Source organism: Budorcas taxicolor, chromosome X (genome assembly GCF_023091745.1).
Source record: "Budorcas taxicolor isolate Tak-1 chromosome X, Takin1.1, whole genome shotgun sequence".
NCBI lineage: Eukaryota > Metazoa > Chordata > Mammalia > Artiodactyla > Bovidae > Budorcas > Budorcas taxicolor.
The window spans coordinates 85,083,039-85,105,681 of NC_068935.1; the positions used below are offsets into that span (position 1 = coordinate 85,083,039).

The following is a 22,643-nucleotide window of genomic DNA, read 5'->3' on the forward strand; positions in this document are numbered from 1 at the left end:
AGAGGATGAGATGGTTGGATGGCATCACTGACACAATGGACATGAGTCTGAGTAAACTCTGGGAGTTGGTGATGGACAGGGAGGCCTGGCGTGCTGCGGTCCATCGGGTTGCAAAGAGTCAGACACAACTGAGTGACTGAACTCAATTGAACTGAACTTACCCTATATGTTCATGAGAGGTCAGGGATTGCACTAGAAGTGTTGATTCGAAATCTGAGACTGGATCAGAGATCACTGAATTATTTTTCAAAACAACTGGAATCAGTGACCCTGGGATGGCCAAGCTGCCTGTGGGCAGTAGCAGTCACAGCCCTGTTGGTTAGGTTTCAAGATCACCCTGGGACAACACTTAGATGTGTTAACCCCTCATCACGTACAGTCTGTGCTGGAAGTCAAAGGACATCACTGGATGACAGGAGGAAGGTTATCAAGATTTCAGGCCCTCCTAATGGACACCCCTGACATTATCTTAAGGGTGAGCCAAACAACAAATCCAACAGCCTTGCTTCTAGCTGTTGAGAGTGGAGACTTAGTGCATCAGTGTATAGAGGCCACAGAATAAACTTATTTCAGGAGGTCTGATCTTCTAGATGAGCCCTGAGGTCAAATGCTTTACTGATGGGAGCAGTTTTGTAGAAATGGGAACCCCCAAAGGCAGGGTATGCCATAGTCAGTGTAGATGAAGTTATAGCAGCCAAGACCTTGCCACCTCAAACACTCGCCCAGAAGGCTGAACTAATTGTATTAATGAGAGCATTGAAATTAGGGAAGGATAAGAAATTGAAGATTTTTACTAACTCTAACCATTTGGAAAGAAAGGAGAATGTTAACTGCTAAAAATTCCCCCATAAAACATAAAGATTTGATTCTGGCTCTTTTCAAAGCAGTGCAGCTTCTGACCCAGGTAACAGTAAATAGGGCCCATCAGAGGGGTGGATCCTTTGTGAGTCAGGGGAATAGCAAAGCTGATCAAATTGTAAAACAGGCAGCTTGATCATAGGAATCTGAACAAGTTATGGCTCTAGCGATTGGTCCCCCAGAACTCCCTAGCCTTCACCAGTATTCCACACAGGAACAAGAACATGCTGAGAAATAGGCTATGAGAAGGGAATCACAGGGTGATACTAAAAAGGAGGATAAGATTCTAATCCCTGAGGCCCAACAATGTAAACTCACTAAGAGCTTACCTGATGCCACCGGCTCTAGGAGGGATGTACTATGGGACTTGATGCAGAAGGTCTTTTCGGTGAAGGGGCTTAAAAGAACAGTAAAATAAGTAATACATGCTTGTGATTTATGTGCCCACAATAACCCACAGACCCATCCAATCCCCCCCTTCATTATTCAGGTCAGTCCAACACCAAGATAACTTACCTGGAGGAACAGTGGCAGTTAGATTTCATCCAAATGTACCCACTGTCAGGATATAACATCTTCTGGCATTTGTTGATACTTCCACATCCAATCTGAAGAGGTTAAGGACATCTGTAAGTCCCCTTTAAAAGAAATAATTCCTCTGTTTGGACTTCCAAAATCCCTCCAGAGCAATAACGGGCTTTCTTTTATAGCCAAAATCACACAGGGGCTCACAATGGCCCTAGGAACAAGTACACACCTCTTGGTATGCCCAGTCTTCAGGGAAGGTAAAGAAAATGAACCATACTTTAAAGAAAACCACAGTGAAGCTCTGCCAAAAAGCTCATGAACCCTGGACCAACTTGTTTTCTATTGTACTCCTCAGGGTCCATGTAGCCCCCAGGAGTGGTCTGAGGCTTGGCCCATTTGAAATGACCAATGGAGGCCTTTTTTTACTACTGACTTGCTACTGGATGAAGACATGAGCCAAGCCCTGAGATATATTATTAATCTGGGACAAGGTCAGAAGGCAATCCAGTACTGTGCCCCCAAGGCACTGCCCGCTCCCACTAAAAATACAGAGGAAGGAGCAGTTCCTACACAAATAAACCCCAGGGACCAAGTTTTTCTTAAAATCTGGACAGAGGGGTTCCTCCCAATACCAACTATTCCAAAAATGCAAGGGCTTCTATAATATAATTTTAACCACTTCCATTGTTGTCAAACTGCAAGGGATATCCAGTTGGGTACATTTATCCAAACCAAAGCATTTACCTTCAGAAACCCTGCAGGTCACAGCAGAACAATACACCCATAAGCCAGTGGAAGATCTGATGTACCTATTCAAAAGACAGACGCCATCAACAGATAAGCAGAATGATGTAGTACGTTGGCTCCTATTTGAAACCTTAATGTGACCTGGGACCTCTCTTGTCTCCTTGGCTGACGTGATTCTTGACAATTCTCTGACCTTTGATTGCCTTCTGGTAGAACAAGGCAGAGTGGCTTCATGATTTTGGCAGAGGCAATATTGCCTTCCTTGTCTGGGCAACAGTTAGGGAAGCCCAAAGTTAACCCTGGTTCCTTCCCTTACTAGGCCCTTTCATGGCTATTGTTGTTCTTCTCTCCTTTTAGCCCTTGTTTGTTTAACCTCTTGGTTAGTTTGCATCTTTTAGGCTCCAACGGTTTGAAATAAGGCTCATAATGATGGCTCAAGGAATTCAGTCCATTCCAGCAGTAAGTGGGCCAGGTTCCTACAGTTCCTCAGAACAGTCAGTGAGAGGCTTCTACACCTCTAGGGTGAGCTAGGGTCTGCGGCCCCTGTCCAGCAGGAAGAAGTTTCAAAAGAAGAGATATTCAGCCCCTTGTTTGTTTAGTCGCTCAGTCGTGTCTGGCTCTTTGCAACTCCATGAACAGAAGCCCACCAAGCTCCTGTGTCCGTGGGATTCTCTAGGCAAGGATACTGGAGTAGGTTGCCATTTCCTTCTTCAGGGAATCTTCCTGACTCAGGGATCGAACCCACTTGCCCTGTTTGGAACTTGGATTTTTTACCACTGATTATACCTTAAGAATGAGTGTGGAGTCTCAGGGGGAATGAGACAGGCCTGGGACCATTTGCTGGAGTGCTGCAATGTTTGCACCTGGACACACCTCTCCTTCAGCAACAAAACACAAAAGAAACTATATGGAACTAAAAATAACTGCGTACATGTACAGTTGGGGCAAATACTGGACCCAAAAGATACAAAGAGACCAAAAATTCCAACTGCCACTTTTGAAGAACCTAGTGCAAAACAGGCTATCGAGAGCACAAGCAGGGTGTAGAGAGCGAAAACAGAGTGTCAGGAGCAAAAGCAGGGTGTCGAGAGCAAAAGCAGGGTACTGCACATGCCCCCCTAAGCACAATGCCACCTAATGGGTGGGCAAAACACCTAAGCCACCCCTCCAGCCTGACTCCTGGACACACTACTACACTCACCCCACGTAAGGAGCAAGCTTGCCCCCAACTCAGAGAGTGATCAAGAAAGGGAACTTATTGTTTGTTCTCTCTCCTGCCTGCGGCAGCAGGGGCCCCAGTAAAGCCTTATCTCGATTTCTTGTCTGGCCTCTGGTCAATTTCCACTGTTTGCCAAATGCCAAGAACTATGTGATCAACAGAATCCAGTGAAAGGGATGTGTCTTTTCTGAAGTTACATTTTAAGAGGCTTTGCACTCCTCCCACCCTCTGCCCCACCCACTTCCCCGAGCCGTGCTGGTTCTGCAGCTCTGTGGCAAGCCACGGAGTTGGGGTTCTGTTCTGCAGGATGGGGTTTGTTAAGTTGTCAAGAACAAGGCCTACTTCAAGAGATACCAAGTGAAATTCAGAAGGCGAGAGGGCAAAACTGACTACTATGCTCAGAAACGATTGGTAATCCAAGATAAAAATAAGTACAACACACCCAAATACAGAATGATTGTTCGTGTAACGAACAGAGAAATCATTTGTCAGATTGCTTATGCCCGTAGAGAAGGAGATATGATCGTTTGTGCAGCTTATGCTCACCAACTCCCAAAATACGGTATGAAGGTTGGCCTGACAAATTATGCTGCAGCATATTGTACTGGCCTGCTGCTGGCCCTCAGGCTTCTTAATAGGTTTGGTATGGACAAAATTTATGAAGGCCAAGTCAAGGTGAGTGGAGATGAATACAATGTGGAAAGCATTGATGGTCAACCTGGTGCCTTCACCTGTTACTTGGATGCAGGACTTGCCAGAACTACTACTGGGAATAAAGTTTTTTGGGGCTCTAAAGTGAGCTGTCGATGGAGGCTTGTCTATCCCTCACAGTACCAAACAGTTCCCTGGTTATGATTCAGAAAGCAAAGAGTTCAGTGCTGAGGTACACCGAAAGCACATCATGGGGCAAAACATTGCAGATTACACACATTACCTAATTGAAGAAGATGAAGATGCTTACAAGAAACAATTCTCTCAGTACATAAAAAACAACGTAACTCCAGACATGATGGAGGAGATGTATGAGAAAGCTCATACTGCAATACGAGAGAATCCAGTGTATGAGAAGAAGCCTAAGAAAGAAGTTAAAAAGAAGAGGTGGAACCATCCCAAAATGTCACTTGCCCAGAAGAAAGATCGGGTAGCTCAGAAGAAGGCAAGCTTCCTTAGAGCTCAAGAACGAGCTGCTGAGAGTTAAACCAAACCACAATTTTCTATCAAGATTTTTCAGATAAGACAATAATAAACTTATTGAACAAGCAAAAAAATAAATAAATAAGAGGGCTTGCAGGTTCTGCCTTGGTCTCATGGAAAACTTATCCTTGGAGCCTTCAGCATCATGTATTAAAATCGGAATCATGTCAATGTATGGCAAAACCAATACAATATAGTAAAGTAATTAGCCTCCAATTAAAATGAATAAATTTATATTTAAAAATCCGAATACCTTAAAGCTACCTTGTTGGAGAGATCACACACAGAGAGGCTCTGAGATTTTATGTAGAATGATTCAGCCATTTGAGTTATCTCAGCTGAAGCTCTGGATGTAGCATGAAACTGGAATTGAGCTGTCCCCCCTGGGCCCTGCTTAAATTACAGATTCAAGTGGAAAATAAATAATTGTTGTTTTAAGCCATTAAGTTTGTTACACAGCAATGGATCATAGAAACACTCCTCTCTTTTCTCCTTCACTTGTAAAGTGTTTCTTTAGGTTGAGTACAGAGTGAGCAAGCATGGGTCAGGTCAACTCGAGAAAAGGGACTTTTCCAGCCACCGTTGCTGGAGTAACTTGTTTATCCGTGCTGTGAAGATATATGTCTTCAGTGATGTCTTCTGAGAGGTAAATAACTCTATCATTTCTGTGGTCAAGACACTCAGGGGACCCAGACCATATCTGCAGCTTGTGTCCAGGTGCAAACCCACCACTCAGCTTATTAATACAGATGAATATCCATCTATTCACTGAACATGAAGGATAAGTTTCTATAGAAAAGATATAACAAGAGTATAAGTAGCAGGATTACAGGCAGAAGGAATGACCAGTTTCTTTCTGGACTCTACACAGTTAGGACTGCCAGCACATGTGCTCTTTTAGGACCTGCTCCCCACTCGTGTTTGCAAAATAGAACTCATCTTATGACTGAAGTAATTAGACCAGGGGTGTGCACATGACCGATGGGTAACCATTCCATTATTGTGCTGGGTGTGAGCATGCAAAATGGCTTCAGTCTGACTCTTTGTGACCCTATGGACCGTAGCCTGCCAGTCTCCTCTGTCCATGGGATTTTCCAGGCAAGAATACTGGAGTGGGTTGCCATGCCTTCCTCCAGGGGATCTTCCCAAAGCAACCCAGGGATCCAACCTGAGTCTCCTGCGGCTCCTGCATTGCAGGCGGATTCTTTACCAGTGAGCCACTGGGGAAGTCCAATCTGTTATTGACTGGCCAACACTTTATCTGGTTATCTTCCTTGAGAATCTGAGCTAAGATATAAAGAGACCCTAGCATACACTTGGACAGAAAGGAATGAGGAATCAGGGTGTGATGACTCTTCTCAGCCATATGTATGCCAATAAGTAAGTAAAGAGTGCTGGTTTGCAGGGGGAAAAAAGCAGTTATGAAAATTCATTGGCAGGGGAAGGAAGGGGGGAGAAAAGAAAGAAAAAGAAAGAGCATGAGTGAACTCTAGGTAGTTCTTTCATTGGCTTTGAATATGTCCTAGTTTAAGATGGCTGGATGGCATCACTGACTCGATGGACGCGAGTCTGAGTGAACTCTGGGAGTTGGTGATGGACAGGGAGGCCTGGCGTGCTGCAATTCATGGGGTCGCAAAGAGTCGGACACGACTGAGCGACTGAACTGAACTGAACTGAACTGAATAATTATTAAACTATTTCATTTTTGGTTAGGGGTGATGGTGGGATGGCATTTAACAGAAAGGGGATTTTATCTTCACTTTTTTTTAAGGTTTCCTGAAAACATCACTATTGGATATAGATTTTGTTTTAGGTTTAAGTTTCTCATTAATGAATACTTCAAAACCATGAGCTTTAGAGATTGTTTCTCTAAAATTAGTTTTGTTTGTTCATTAAGAGGAACAACATCACTGTGGGACAGAGCTCCCAAGGCATCAGAAGGCCTAGCAGATACTTCTTTACTTCTTTCAGATGAATCAGAGAACAAATTTAGGAGGAGGAAGCCCTGAACAGCGCAGACTCTGGATCTTTCTAGACCCTGTCGAACCGCTCTCACTGTGACTACAGATTAGTCTCTTCACTTCTGTGGACCTCTGTTTCCTCCACTGTACTACTTGGAAGTCACAATTTTAACCTTTTATGAATATAAAACATCTAAGGGTCTTACTCAAAACATGGTCACATAGACTTTTCATCTCACTCTGAAGAAGGAAAAGTGTGTACTGGTTAAAGACTTGATTGCCTAAGATCTGGAACTTAAATTAACAGTAATTTCTAATACTTGAGCACATGTACTTTTCTTCCTGATTGTGCAATAAATGGCAGGAAGTGAAAAAGGGAACATTCTTAATGCTCAAGTTAAGCCAGAGGCTCATTAAGTATATACATTAGATGTGAATAAGTGTGGGAATGTAGAAAGTTAACCAAATTTAAGCCTACCTAACCTGCATTTGATGTCCTACCAAATGCCAAAATACTGTGCTCAGAGAATTAAACCGACAACTTATCTTTTCTATTATACAAGCAATACATGTGTATTGTAGTAAAAGTCAACCCAAGCATAGCATATGTTAATATTCAATATATATTTTAAAAAATATCTTCAGACAAACCCTACAGCATTTATTGAGAATATATCTGATAGTTTATATGGCAATGCTTACGTCCTCCATGAGGCTATAAACTCCATGAAGAGAACCCTTTTACCATTACTCTCCCCGACCCCTCCTCTTGAGCCACTTTGGGAAAGAATAGGGAAAGGCTGTAAATGTTTCCTTCACTAGTGTGCAAGCATTCATTTGACAAACGTCTTATTGAGCAATGAGTGTGGAGTTAAGCAAGGTTTGGGGGATTTGAAAAAAGACAGGGCTTTTTGTCTCGAGAAATTCACAGTTCCAATAAGGAGACGGTACAAAAATACTTATTTTTCTAAGTTCTTGTTCAATTTTAGAGTCATTCGTGGAAGCTCTAAGAAAGCACATTAGAGAGGGCAAGGAGGGTCAGAAAGGTCGTTGGGGGGATTTCCTGGGGGGGTGACACTAGCCAGACGACGTGGGGTCCAGGATTGAGGCCAGTGAATTTCAGGACCCTTCCTGCACAAGCAGGAATTCCTGTTCCCTCACCAATAGCATCACAAAACTGAAGTCTAATGTCAACTAGGTTGCCCTTCCGCGTCTAGAACTTGGAAACAGAACCCAGGGCAAAAAGACCTGGCTGTCGCAGATGTACTACCGGCAGCCGGACAGTCCAGTTGAGTTCTAAGAGGGGCGGGGCAGGTTGGGAGCTGGGTCGGCTGTGAGGGCGCCGAAGCCGGCCGGATCAGCCCCTGGAGGCTGGCGCAGGAGCCCGGCGAAGATTGGTTGTGTTCGTGCGTCGACCTCTCTTCATAGGCCGCGCAGGCTGCTCGCGGGGCTTTGATTGGTTCCCCGAGCGCTGAGCGGTCATTGGCTGCAGTGGGTCGTCAGGACAACTGAGAGGAAAAAGAACAGGGCTGTTGGGCCTGGCGGGTAAACCTGGGCTGCGGGCTACTGGGCGGTTCCGCGGGGCAGTATTCAGACCGCTGCGGGGCCCAGGCGCCCGGGGTTCACATCACAACTCCAGGAGGTGTCTGAGCCAGCGGGCCGGCGAGGAGTAGCGGCCAGTGAGACCCCGCGGGCCAAGACCATGGGCTGCTTCTTCTCCAAGAGGCGGAAGGCTGAGAAGGAGTCGCAACCGGAGGACGAGGAAGTGCAGCCGAAGCAGTACAGCTGGGACCAGCGCGAGAAGGTAGATTCCCTTAGCGGCTGGTCTCAGTCCTGCTGAGCAGCTCGGCAAGGGTCCCCCGCGGCCAGCAGCGCTAAGGGGGCGGGCCCAGCAGCTGCTGCCCTTGCGCGCGTGCTCTCTCCCGCGAGTTGTTGAAGTCGAAGTGAATGACTTTTGGGGGAGCCGTGAAATTGAACGCTAGAGAAGGCTTCAAGGAGGGCGGTGCAGCTCTGGATGGGGCCATAGAGCTCATTGTCCAGGCAGTTGGACACTGCGGGCTTTCCCTCCTCTCTGCATCCTGCTCTCCGGTCCAAGAATGGACTCCGGAGAAGGAAGGAGAACCTGGAATGCCCCAAATCACGTCTGCTCATTGCACTTGCAGCGCCGAGCAGGGTTTTGTCCAGTCCTCGAGTTACTCTTGGGACTGATCTCATCTCTTTTGCAGCTTATGTTCTTTCTGTGGCTGTTTTCTCTTTTCTGTTCCCTAGTCAGTAAATCTCTGGTGCCTCCTGATGTATTCCACTGCAAAATTTTCTCAGTGACGAAGTGGACCATTTGACATATACAGCCCTGCTTTCCCTCCTCTTCCCCGAAAGGAATAATGAAAATCAAATCAGTCTTTGGAATGTGTGTTAAGACTGTAAGGTGAAAATAATCTACATAAGCTAGGCAGTATTTTACTGTTGAATGAATGAAAATGCCCTTATTTTTACTTTTCCCTATAGCCAGAAACGGAAAACCTTTGAACACGTCCACTACCTTTGAACAGTTTTACAGTCTTACACAAAACACACTTAGTCATAAATTTCATAATGCTTCCTCTTTCTACATAGTTCTCCATTTATGTTTAGAAAAATACTTTGATAGATCCATTAATTTTTTTCTCTTCTAAACAAAATGATAAAAATTTTTAAATGAGTGTTATGAACAGCTAATACAACTCCTTGCTTAATAAAACATCTTTATCAATGAATGCTTTATAGTAAATGTTTTATTAATGATTTGTTTTCATAGACCATCCTACATGATTTCCAGTCCCCCGCAGAGTTTATTCACATAAACTCGGTTCTCCAAGTGTCAGATTTTAAAAATTGGACGCCTTTTTACAGACTTCTCAGCCCCATCTTTCTGCCCCTGCTTCATAGGGTGGCATAGTCGGTTTATTCTATTTTATCCATACTTGATAGCAGCATTTTTTAAATTATATTTATTTTTAATTGATTGATAATTGCTTTACAATATTGGTTTGCTTTCTGCGATAATCAACATGAACTAGCCATAGGTGTACATATGTCCCCTCGCTCTTGAACCTCCCTCCCACCTCCCACCCTTTCCAGCCCCTCTAGGTCCTTACAGAGCCTGGGTTTGAGTTCCCTGAGTCATACAGCAAATTTTCATTGGGATAGCAGCATTTTATAATGTAGGAGTGGAAAGTACTGTACTTTCTGTCTGAAAGCAAGCCCTTTTAAAAATCTTTTTTACTGTTAGAGAATTACCAGCTTACATTTTGAAACAACAGAGATAACACATTTCCCAACATTGCTTTTTCTTTTTGGAATTTTTTATTCTTTTGGAATTACTAAGAATTCATTCTTGGACCCCTCTAATTTATGATGACCTGCTAAGGTTTTATATGATTTTAAAGTTTTTTTTCTGCTCCTTAACTCATGAGCTCGTTATGGGTAGTATACATATGTTCTATATTAATCCAGTGATACTTTTATTGAGTTTAGCATGGTCTTGCTTGCTCCTAGAAGATTTTAATTGTACCTTAAAAGAAACAGGATGTAAATACAGCCCAGAGAACATGAATGAGATATATTGAAGTTATATTAACAGAATGGTTTGTATTAAAAGTTTAGATCTCTGTAATGTGATCATGAAATACAAACAATTTTAAAGTTACATCAGAAAATTACCATTCAACTTGTAAGACTTAGCTGTAAAAACAAAGTGCATTGCCTGAAAAGTTTCCTTGCAACTTGGAAAAGTGGTGTTTAGACTTTTCCTTAGGTTGCATAATCAGTATCCTTATTGAGAGGCACCCTCAGGGGTTTGGATTTTGAGTTGTGTAATTGAGTCAGTCTTAGGGGACTGAAGCTAGAAGAAATTGTCTCAATTAGAAAGAATGTTTGGGGACTTAGGTGTTGTTATGACAACGGACTTACTGTAATCAACAGTGTAAGAAGCTCATTTTCTGTTGCTGACTTTGAAAAAGAAAGAAAACTTATCATACAGTTACTACATTGATAAGATGCAAAGTATTTTTGGATTGTAAGATCTGTGTTTAAATCCTTTGGAAAGAAATGTTTGTATCCTTGTTATCTGTATGCTGCTTCCCATAGCTAGGTAAATTATTCAATATATATGTCCTCAAACACCAAGGAAGACTCACAATGACAAGAATTATTTTCCATGCCCTTGAAGAGCTAACTGGCATTTTTAAATTAAAACAGGAAATATTTAAGTACAAAGGAAGGATGAGTAGTACAGAAAAATAGCTTTCATTTTCTAGTTACTTATACCGTTCTCTTCCTAGATGATAGAAATGGTGGCATAGGTATGAAAGTTGTGATTTTGAGCACGGACAATACATATTATATCCGCTCAGTTTTCTCAGCTACAAAATGAAACCTGGTAAAGATTTCTCTACTATTTAGTAAGGTAAAGACCTGTCCTGAGGAAGAGAGGTTAGATAGTACTGGCTACCTCTGAGGACAGAACTTGGACAGGCAGAACCAGTCTTAATACAGTTCAGTTCAGTTCAGTCGCTCAGTCGTGTCCGACTCTTTGTGACCCCATGAATCGCAGCACGCCAGGCCTTCCTGTCCATCACCAACTCCTGGAGTTCATTCAAACTCACGTCCATCGAGTCGGTGATGCCATCCAGCCATCTCATCCTCTGTCGTCCCCTTCTCCTCCTGCCCCCAATCCCTCCCAGCATCAGAGTCTTTTCCAATGAGTCAACTCTTCGCATGAGGTGGCCAAAGTACTGGAGTTTCAGCTTTAGCATCATTGCTTCCAAAGAACACCCTTAATACAAGGCAGATCATAACTCAAGAGTTGTTTATCACCAGAAGGGGTGGTGACCAATCTTCATGTTGGTCAGAACATTCACATAGAGGTTGGATGGTGATTTACTGGAAAGAAGTATCTACATTGAATAGGGGGCTGTTTTTGAGTAGATGGTGTTTTTAACCTCTTAAGTACCTAAGGTATTCTGTTACCCATGGTTGCCTACCAAACTACCCCAAAACTTAATGTCACAGAATAATGGCAAGTACTTATTTTGCTTACAACTCTGCAATTTGTGTGGGGCTTAGCCTGATTGGCTCTCTGCTCTGTGTGTCATCAATCACGGCAACTTGACTGGGGGATGAAGGATCTGCTTTCAATATGACTTAATCACAGAGGTGACTGGCAAGTTGATGCTGTCTTTTGGCTGGAAGCTCAGCTGGGGCTAAGGGCCAGGGGCCTCGTCATGTAGCCCAGGCTTCCCCACAGCATGATGGCTGGGTTCCAAAGGCAAATGTCCTGAGACTGACAGAAGCTGCGTGGCTTTTTCTAACTGCTCTCTTAAGTAATGTAGCATTACTTCTGCCTTTTTTTTTTTTTTTTTTTTTTTGGCCATACCTCGAAGCATGTGGAATTTGGGATCTTAGTTCCCCAACCAGACCAGGAATGGAACCTGTGCCCCCTGCCCAGAATCCTAACCACTGGACAGCCCGGGAAGTCTCTGCCATATTGTTTATTGAGGCAATCACAGGTGTCACCTACATCCAAAGGAAGGGGTTCTCTTGATGGGAGAAATGTCAAACTTGTCGACTTGTTTTAAATCCTGTACATAAAGTTGTCACTTAATGGAAATAACTAGTTTTTTCTTTATACATTTAAAAATAGTTTCATTGAGATATAATTAATAGGCATACAACAAGTTCACAGAGTTCTGTTTCCATCACTGTGATGTAATTTTTTAACATGTTCATCCATCACAAAAGAAACCCAGATCCATAAGTAGTTACTCCCTACTCCCCAAAGCCCCAGGAAACTATAATTTTACTTTCAATCTCTAGAGATTTTGTCTATTTGGGACATTTATCAGTGAAATCATACAGTATGTGTTCTTTTGTATACTTTCACTTAGCATGTTTCTGACATTCATCCATATTATAGCATATATCAATAATTTATTCCTTTTTATTGCTGAATAACCTTAACATAGAGTAGATATTTTACTTCATCTTATTTATAAATAAATTTTATTTATTTTACTATCCATTTTGTTAGACATTTGGCTTGTTTCCACTTTTTGGCCGTTACATTCCACTCCTAAGTATATCCCAGAGAAATTAAAACATACTTCCGCACAGAAGCTTGTACACATATATTCATAACAGCATTATTTGTAATGGCCAAAAAGTTCAAATAAGCCAAAAACCAGAACAGTATGATCATTTCCCCAAATTTCCTCATGCCCTTTTGTAGTCAACTCTGCCTCTAGCCTCTGATCAGTTTTTTTTTTAAATTTTTTTATTGAAGGATAATTGCTTTAGAGAATTGTGTTGTTTTCTGTCAAACCTCAACATGAATCAACCATAGGTATACATATATACCCTCCCTTTTGAGCCTCCTTCCCATCTCCAGCCCCATCCAATCCCTCTGGATTGATACAGACCCCTGTTTGAGTTTCCTGAGCCATATTGTAAATTCCAGTTGGCTATCTATTTTACATATGGTAATGTAAGTTTCCATGTTACTCTTTCCATACATCTCACCCTCTCCTCCCCTCTCCCAGTGTCCATAAGTCTATTCTCTATGTCTGTTTCTTCATTGCTCCCCAGCAAGTAAATTCTTCAGTACCATTTTTCTAGATTCCGTATATATGTGTTAGAATACGATATTTATCTTTTACTTTCTGACTCACTTCACTCTGTATAATAGGTTCTAGGTTCATCCACCTTATCAGAACTGACTCAAATGTGTTTATTTTTATGGCTGAGTAATATTCCATTGTGTATATGTGCCAAAACTTCTTTATCCATTCATCAGTTGGTGGGCATCTAGGTTCCTTCCATGTTCTAGCTGTTGTAAATAGTGCTGCAATGAACAATGGGATGCATGTGTCTTTTTCAATTTTGCTTTCCTCAGGGTATATGTCTAGGAGTGTGATTGCTGGGTCATATGGTGGTTTTATTCCTAATGTTTTAAGGAATCTCCGTACCGTCTTCCATAGTGGCTGTATCAATTTACATTCCCACCAACAGTGCAAGAGCATTCCCTTTTCTCCACACCCTCTCCAGCATTTATTGTTTGTTGACATTTTGATGAGGGCCATTCTGAACGGTGTGAAGTGATATCTCGTAGTTTTGACTTGCATTTCTCTAGAACTGGACATGGAACAACAGACTGGTTCCAAATAGAAAAAGGAGTACGTCAAAGCTGTATATGTCACCCTGCTTATTTAACTAATATGCAGAGTACATCATGAGAAACGCTGGACTGGAAGAAACACAAGCTGGAATCAAGATTGCTGGGAGAAATATCAATAACCTCAGATATGCAGATGACACCACCCTTATGGCAGAAAGTGAAGAGGAGCTAAAAAGCCTCTTGATGAAAGTGAAAGAGGAGAGTGAGAAAGTTGGCTTGAAGCTCCACATTCAGAAAACAAAGATCATGGCATCCGGTCCCATCACTTCATGGGAAATAGATGGGGAGACAGTGGAAACAGTGTCAGACTTTATTTTGGGGGGCTCCAAAATCACTGCAGATGGTGACTGCAGCCATGAAATTCAAAGACGCTTACTTCTTGGGAGGAAAGCTATGATCAACCTAGATAGCATATTCAAAAGCAAAGACATTACTTTGCCGACTAAGGTTCGTCTAGTCAAGGCTCTGGTTTTTCCAGTAGTCATGTATGGATGTGAGAGTTGGACTGTGAAGAAAGCTGAGCGCCGAAGAATTGATGCTTTTGAACTGTGGTGTTGGAGAAGACTCTTGAGAGTCCTTTGGACTGCAAGGAGATCCAACCAGTCCATTCTGAAGGAGGTCAGCCCTGGGTGTTCTTTGGAAGGAATGATGCTAAAGCTGAAACTCCAGTACTTTGGCCACCTCATGCGAAGAGTTGACTCATTAGAAAAGACTGTGATGCTGGCAGGGATTGGGGGCAGGAGGAGAAGGGGACGACAGAGGATGAGATGGCTGGATGGCATCACTGACTCGATGGACATGAGTCTGAGTGAACTCCAGGAGTTGGTGATGGACAGGGAGGCCTGGCGTGCTGCGGTTCATGGGGTCGCAAAGAGTCGGACACAACTGAGTGACTGAACTGAACTGAACTGAATAATGAGCAATGTTGAGCATCTTTTCATGTGTTTGTTAGCCATCTGTATGTCTTCATTGGAGAAATGTCTGTTTAGGTCTTTTCCCCACTTTTTGATTGGGTTGTTTGTTTTCCTGGTATTGAGTTGTATGAGCTGCTTGGATATTTTGGAAATTAATCCTTTGTCAGTTGTTTCATTTGCTATTATTTTCTTCCATTCTGAGGGTTTTCTTTCACCTCACTTATAGTTTCCTTTGATGTGCAAATGCTTTTAAGTTTAATCAGGTCCCACTTGTTTACTTTTGTTTTTATTTCCATTACTCTAGGAGAAGGCAATGGCACCCCACTCCAGTACTCTTGCCTGGAAAACCCCATGGACAGAGGAGCCTGGTGGGCTGCAGTCCATGGGGATGCAACTGAGCGACTTCACTTTCACCTTTCACTTTCACACATTGGAGAAGGAAATGGCAACCCACTCCAGTGTTCTTGCCTGGAGAATTCCAGGGACGGTGGAACCTGGTGGGCTGCCGTCTATGGGGTCGCACAGAGTCGGACATGACTGAAGCGACTTAGCAGCAGCAGTAGCAGGAGGTGGGTCACAGAGGATCTTGCTTTGATTTATGTCATCGAGTGTTCTGCCTGTTTTCCTCTGAGAGTTTTATAGTTTCTGGTCTTACATTTAGATCTTTAATCCATTTTGAGTGTATCTTTGTGTATGGTGTTAGGAAGTGTTCTAATTTCATTCTTTTACATGTAGCTGTCCAGATTTCCCAGCACCATTTATTGAAGAGGCTGTCTTTGCCCCATTGTATATTCTTGCCTCCTTTGTTAAAAATAAGGTATCCATAGATGCATGGGTTTATTTCTGGGCTTTCTATCTTGTTCCATTGGTCCATATTTCTTTTTTGTGTGTGCCAGTAGCATACTGTCTTGATGACTGTAGCTTTGTAGTATTACCTGAAGTCAAGAAGATTGATTCCTCCAGCTGCATTCTTCTTTCTCAAGATTGCTTTGGCTATTCGGGGTCTTTTGTGTTTCCATATGAATTGTGAAATTTTTTGTTCTAGTTCTGTGAAAAATGTCATTGTTAATTTCATAGGGATCACATTGAATCTATAGATTGTATTTGGTAGTAATTTGCATAATATTGATTCTTCCCGGGAACATGGAATATCTCTCCATCTGTTTATGCTATCTTTGATTTCTTTCATTAGTGTCTTATAATTTTCTGTGTACAGCTCTTTTGTCTGCTTAGGTAAGTTTATTCCTAGATTTTTAATTCTTTTTGTTGCAATGGTGAATGGGATTGATTCCTTAATTTCTCTTTCTGATTTTTCATTGTTAGTATATAGAAATGCAAGTGATTTCTGTGTATTGATTTTGTATCCTGCAACTTTGCTAAATTCACAGATTAGCTCTAGTAATATTTTGATACTATCTTTATGGTTTTCTATGTACAGTATTATATCATCTGCAGACAGGAAAAGCTTTACTTCTTCTTTTCTGATCTGGATCCCTTTTATTTCTTTTTCTTCTCTGATTGCTGTAGTTAGGACTTCCAGAACTATGTTGACTAATAGTGGTGAAAGTGGACGCCCTTGTCTTGTTCCTGATCTTATGGTGAATGCTGTCAGTTTTTCACCATTGAGAATAATGTTTGCTGTAGGCTTATCATATATGGCCTTTACTATGTTGAGGTAGGTTCCTTCTATGCCCATTTCTTGAAGAGTTTTAATCATAAATGGGTGTTGAATTTTTTCAAAGGCTTTTTCTGCATCTATTGAGATGATCATATGGATTTTATCTTGCAATTTGTTAATATGGTGTATCACATTGATTGATTTGCGTATATTGAAGAATCCTTATATTCCTGGAATAAACCCAACTTGATTATGGTGTATGTGTTTTTTGATGTGTTGCTGAATTCTGTTTGCTAAAATTTTGTTGAGGATTTTTACGTCCATGTTCATCAGTGATACTGGCCTGTAGTTTTCTTTTTTGTGTTGTCTTTGTCTGGTTTTGGTATCAGGGTGATGGTGGCCTCATAGAATGAGTTTGGAAATGTTTCTTTGCAATTTTTTGAAAGTATTTTAAAACGATAGGCATTAGCTCTTCTCTAAATGTTTGGTAAAATTCTGTGAAGCCATCTGGCCCTGGGCTTTTGTGTTTTTTTTTGGAGATTTTTGATCACAGCTTCAATTTCAGTGCTTGTAATTGGGTTGTTCATAATTACTATTTCTTCCTGGTTCAGTCTTGGAAGATTGAACTACTCTAAAAATCTGTCCATTTCTTCCAGGTTATCTATTTTACTGCCATATAGTTGTTCATAATAGTCTCTTATAATCCTTTGTACTTCTGCATTGTCTGTTGTAACCTCTCCTTTTTCATTTCTAATTTTGTTGATTTGATTCTTTTCTCTTTTTTTCTTGATGAGTCTGGCTAAGGGTTTGTCAGTTTTGTTTATCTTCTCAAAGAACCAGCTTTTAGTTTTATTAATCTTTACTATTGTTTCTTTCATTTCTTTTTCATTTATTTCTGCTTGGATCTTTATGATTTCTTTCCTGCTACTAACTTTGGGGTTTTTTGTTCTTCTTTTTCCAGTTGCTTTAGGTGTAAAGTTAGGTTGTCTATTTGACGTTTTTCTCATTTTTTGAGGTAGGATTGTATTGCTATAAACTTCCCTCTTAGAACTGCTTTTTTTGCATCCCATAGGTTTTGAGTTGTCCTGTTTCATTGTGATTTGTTTCTAGAAACTTTTTTATTTCCCTCTTGATTTCTTCAGTAACCTGTTGGTTATTCAGAAATGTGCTGTTTAATCTCCATGTGCTTGTGCTTCTTACAGTTTTTTTTTTTTTCTTGTAATTGATATTTAGTCTCATAGCATTGTGGTCAGAGAAGATGCTTGATATGACTTCAATTTTCTTAAATTTACTGAAGTTTGATTTGTGACCCAAGATGTGGTCTATCCTGGAGAATGTTCCATGTGCACTTGAGAAGAAGGTGTATTCTTCTGCATTTGGATGGAATGTCCTGAAGATGTCAGTGAGATCCATTTCATCTCATGTATCATTTAAGGCTTGTGTTCCTTATTAATTTTCTGTTTTGATGATCGGTCCATTGGTGTGAGTGGGGTGTTAAAGTCTCCTACTATTATTGTGTTACTGTCAGTTTCTCCTTTTATGTCTGTCAGTGTTTGTCTGATGTATTGAGATTCTCCTATGTTGGGTGCATAGATATTTACAATTGTCATGTCTTCCTCTTGGATTGATCCCTTGATCATTATGTAGTATCCTTCCTTATCTCTTGTAATCTTTATTTTAAGGTCTATTTTGTCTGATATGAAGGTTGCTACTCCAGCTTTCTTTTGCTTCCCATTTGCATGGAATATATTTTTCCATTCTCTCACTTTCAGTCTATATGCGTCTTGAGGTCTGAAGTGGGTTCCTTGTAGACAGCATATATATATGTCTTGTTTTTGTATCCATTCAGCCAGTCTGTGTCTCTTGGTTGGAGCATTCAATCCATTTGCATTTAAAGTAATTATTGATACATATGTTCCTATTGCAACTTAATTGTTTGGGGTTGATTTTGTAGATCTTTTATCTTCTGTTGTATTTCTTGACTATATAAGTCCCTTTAAGATTTGTTGCAAAGCTGGTTTGGTGGTACTGAATTCTCTTAACTTTTGCTTATCTGAAAAGCTTTTTATTTCTCCATCAATTTTGAATGAGATCCTTGCTGGGTACAGTAATCTTGGTTGTAGATTTTTCCCTTTCAGTACTTTAAATATATCCTGCTATTCCCTCTGGTCTGCAGAAAGATCAGCTGTTAATCTTATGGGGTTTCCCTCGTATGTTACTTGTTGCTTCTCCCTTGCTGCTTTTAATATTCTTTCTCTGTGTTTAGTCTTTGTTACTTTGATTAGTGTGTGTCGTGGTGTGTTTCTCCTTGGGTTTATCCTGTATGGGACTCTCTGTGCCTCTTGGACTTAATTGACTATTTCCTTTTCCATGTTGGGGAAATTTACAACTCTAATCTCTTCAAAAATTTTCTGATACCCTTTCTTTTTCTCTTCTTCTTCCAGGACCCATATAATTCAAATGTTGGTGCATTTGAAATTGTCCCAGAGGTCTCTGAGACTACCCTCAGTTCTTTTCATTCTTTTTACTTTATTCTGCTCTTCAGAAGTTATTTCCACCATTTTACCTTCCTCCTCACTGATTCATTCTTCTGCTTCATATATTCTGCTTGATTCCTTCTAGAGTATTTTTAATTTCAGTAATTGTGTTGTTTGTCTCCGCATGTTTATTCTTTAATTCTTCTAAGTCTTTATTAGTTGATTCTTGCATTTTCCCCATTTTGTTTTGAAGGTTATTGATCATCTTTACTGTCATTATTCTGAATTCTTTTTCAGGTAGTTTGCCTATTTCCTCTTCATTTATTTGGACTTCTGTGTTTCTAGTTTGTTCCTTCATTTGTGTAGTATTTCTCTGCCTTTTCATTATTATTTTTTTAACTTACTGTGTTTGAGGTCTCCTTTTCCCAGGCTTCAAGTCTGAATTCTTTCTTCCTTTTGGTTTCTGCCCTCATAAGGTTGGTCCAGTGGTTTGTGTAAGCTTCTTATAGGGTGAGATTTGTGCTTAATTTTTGTTTGTTTGTTTGTTTTTCCTCTGCTGGGCAAGGCTGAGTGAGGTGGTAATCCTGTCTACTGATGATTTGGTTTGTAGTTTTGTTTTGTTTGCTGTCTAGATGAGGCATAAACACAGGGTGCTACTGGTGGTTGGGTGACACTGGGTCTTATATTCAAGTGGTTTCCTCTGTGTGAGTTCTCACTATCTGATACTCCCTCGGGTGGCTGGATGGCGTCACTGACTCGATGGACATGAATCTGAGTGAACTCCGCGAGTTGGTGATGGACAGGGAGGCCTGGCGTGCTGCGATTCATGGGGTCGCAAAGAGTCGGACACGACTGAGCGACTGAACTGAACTGAACTGAGGGTTAGTTCTCTGATAGTCTAGGGTCTTGGAGTCAGTGGTCCCACTCTAAAAGCTCAGGGCTTAATCTCAAAAAAGAACAGGGGATCTTCAATGGTGGGACCAGAATTCAAAAAAGATGTCCCCACAGCCCCACCAAGTTGGTATCTCCAGATGTGCATCTCCACCACATGCTTTGCAACACACAGCACTGCAACCACTCCCATCTGGGTCCCCAAGTCAGTCCTGCAAGCTCCACCTGTCCAGGTTGGAGGCTCAGATCCTCATTTCAGGAGAGTCCTGGTAAGACTTCTGTTTCTAACCTTGTCTTCCAGGTTGTCATTCTGCAAGCAGGAATGTACTGGGGGTCACATAGTTTATGCCTCCAGTCCAGCTGCATGCCTTGGAGGACGTCCTTGCTCCAGGTTCCTCATTTATAAAATGAAGGACTAGACTTCATACCCTCTGCAGCACCACAGTCTCTCTGATCAGTTTTTTTTTTTTTTATCCCTGTAGTTTTATCTTTTTGAGAATCTCCTGTAAGTGGAATCATGTAGTAGATAACATTTTGAATCTGGCTTCTTTCAGTTAGCATCATACATTTAGGATTCGTCTATGTTATTGCATATATCAGTTCCTTTTTATTGCTGAGTCGTAATCCATTTTTTTGAATGTACCACGTATCCATTCACCACTTGAAGGACATTTGGGTTGTTTACAAATTTTGGTAATTAGAAATAGTTACCAGAAATATTTGCATACAGGTTTTTGAACAGAAGTAAGCTTTCATTTCAATTGAGTGAATACCTAGGAATGAGACTTCTGATCATATGGAAATTGTATATTAAACTTTCTAAGAAACTGTTAAAACCTTTTCCAAAATGGCTCTATTATTTTACATTCTTGTGAGTAACGTATGAGAAATCTAGTTTCTCTGCATCCTCACCAGTACTTGGTAAGGTCAGTTTAAAAAAGGATAGCCATTCTAATAAGAGTGTAGTGGTATTTCATTGTGGCTTAATTTGCATTTCCCTAACTCAACGAAACTATGAGCCATGCCTGTGTAGGGCCACCCAAGATGGAGGGGTCGTGGTGGAGAGTTCTAACAAAATGTGGCCCACTGGAGAAGGGAATGGCAAACCACTTCAGCATTCTTGCCTTGAGAACCCCATGAACAGTATGAAAAGGCAAAGAGATATGACACTGAAAGATGAACTCCCCAGGTTAATAGGTGCCCAATATGCTATTGGAAAAGAGTAGAGAAATAACTCCAGAAGGAATGAAGAGCCTGAATCAAAATAGGAACAATGCCCAGTTGTGGATGTGTCTGGTGGTGAAAGTAAACTCCAGTGCTATAAAGAACAATAGTCCATAGGAACCTGGAACATTAGATCCATGAATCAAGGTCAATTGTAAGTGGTCAAATAGGAGATGGCAAGAGTAAACATTGACATTTTAGAATCAGTGAACTAAAATGGACCGGAATGGGCAAATTTAATTCAGATGACCATTATATGAACTACTCTGGGCAAGAATCCCATAAAAGAAATGGACTAGTCTTCATAGTCAACAAGAGTCCAAAATGCAGTTCAGTTCAGTTCAGTTGCTCAGTCATGTCCAACTCTTTGTGACCCCATAGTCTGCAACACGCCAGGCTTCCCTGTCCATCACCAACTCCTGGAGCTTGCTCAAACTCATGTCCATTGAGTCAGTGATGCCATCCAACCATCTCATGCTCTGTTGTCCCCTTCTCCTCCTGCTTTCAATCTTTCCCAGCATCAGGGTCTTTTCCAATGAGTCAGTTCTTCATATCAGGTGGCCAAAGTACTGGAGCTTCAACTTCAACATCAGTCCTTCCAAGGAATATTCAAGACTGATTTCCTTTAGGATTGACTGGTTTGATCTCCTTGCAATCCAAGGGAATCTCAAGAGTCTTCTCCAACACCACAGTTCAAAAGCATCAATTCTTTGGTGCTCAGCTTTCTTTATGGTACAACTCACATCCATATATGACTACTGGAAAAACCATAGCTTTGACTAGATGGACCTTTGTTGGCAAAGTAATCTCTCTGCTTTTTACTATCCTGTCTAGGTTGGTCATACTTTTTCTTCCAAGGAGCAAGTGTCTTTTGATTTCATGGCTTCACTCACCATCTGCAGTGATTTTGGACCCAAGAAAATAGTCTGTCACTGTTTCCTTCGTTTCCCCATCTATTTGCCATGAAGTGATGGGACTGGATGCCATGATCTTCATTTTTTGAATGCTGAGTTTTAAGCCAACTTTTTCACTCTCCTCTTTCACTTTCATCAAGAGGCTCTTTAGTTCCTCTTCTGCCATAAGGGTGGTGTTATCTACATATCTGAGAGGTTATTGATGTTTCTCCCTGCAATCTTGATTCCAGCTTGTGCTTCATCCAGCCTGGCATTTCTGTAGATGTATTCTGCATACAAGTTAAATAAGCAGGGTGACAATATACAACCTTGACGTACTCCTTTCCTGATTTGGAACTAGTCTGTTGTTCCGTGTCCATGTTCTAACTGTTGCTTCTTGACCTGCATACAGATTTCTCAGGAGGCAGGTAAGGTGGTCTGGTAGTCCCATCTCGTGAAGAATTTCCCACAGTTTGTTGTGATCCACACAGTCGAAGGCTTTAGCATAGTCAATGAAGCAGAAGTAGTTGTTTTTCTGGAACCCAAAATGCAGTACGTGGGTGCAATCTCAAAAATAACAAAATGATCTTTATTCATCTCCAAGGCAAACCATTCAATATCACAGTAATCCAAGTCTATGCCCCAACCACTAATGCCGAAGAAGCTGAAGTTGAACAGTTCTATGAAGACCTACAAGACCTTCTAGAACTAACACCAAAATAAGATGTCTTTTTCATCATAGGGGACTGGAATACAAAAATAGGAAGTCAAGAGCTATCTGGAGTAACAGGCAAGTTTGGCCCTGAAATATAAAATGAAGCAGGCCAAAGGCTAACAATTTTGCCAAGAGAATGCACTGGTCATAGCAAACACCCTTTCCTAACACAAGAGATGACTCTACACATGGAC

The 22,643-nt window shown here is 41.3% G+C and overlaps 2 protein-coding genes and 1 pseudogene across 2 annotated transcripts in view; all 3 read left to right on the forward strand.

Moving 5' to 3' along the window:
* LOC128069543 (60S ribosomal protein L5-like) overlaps positions 1–4,618 on the forward strand; it is a 48,928-nt pseudogene extending 44,310 nt beyond the window's left edge.
* CHST7 (carbohydrate sulfotransferase 7) overlaps positions 1–22,643 on the forward strand; it is a 520,876-nt gene that overhangs the window by 321,015 nt on the left and 177,218 nt on the right. The gene's annotated exons all lie outside the window — the stretch shown is intronic.
* The window catches only part of RP2 (RP2 activator of ARL3 GTPase), a 50,009-nt gene continuing 35,575 nt past the window's right edge, over positions 8,210–22,643 (forward strand). Inside the window, exon 1 of the mRNA XM_052663801.1 lies at positions 8,210–8,311. Coding sequence (XP_052519761.1) covers positions 8,210–8,311 — 102 coding nt within the window. The remainder of the gene's footprint in view (positions 8,312–22,643) is intronic.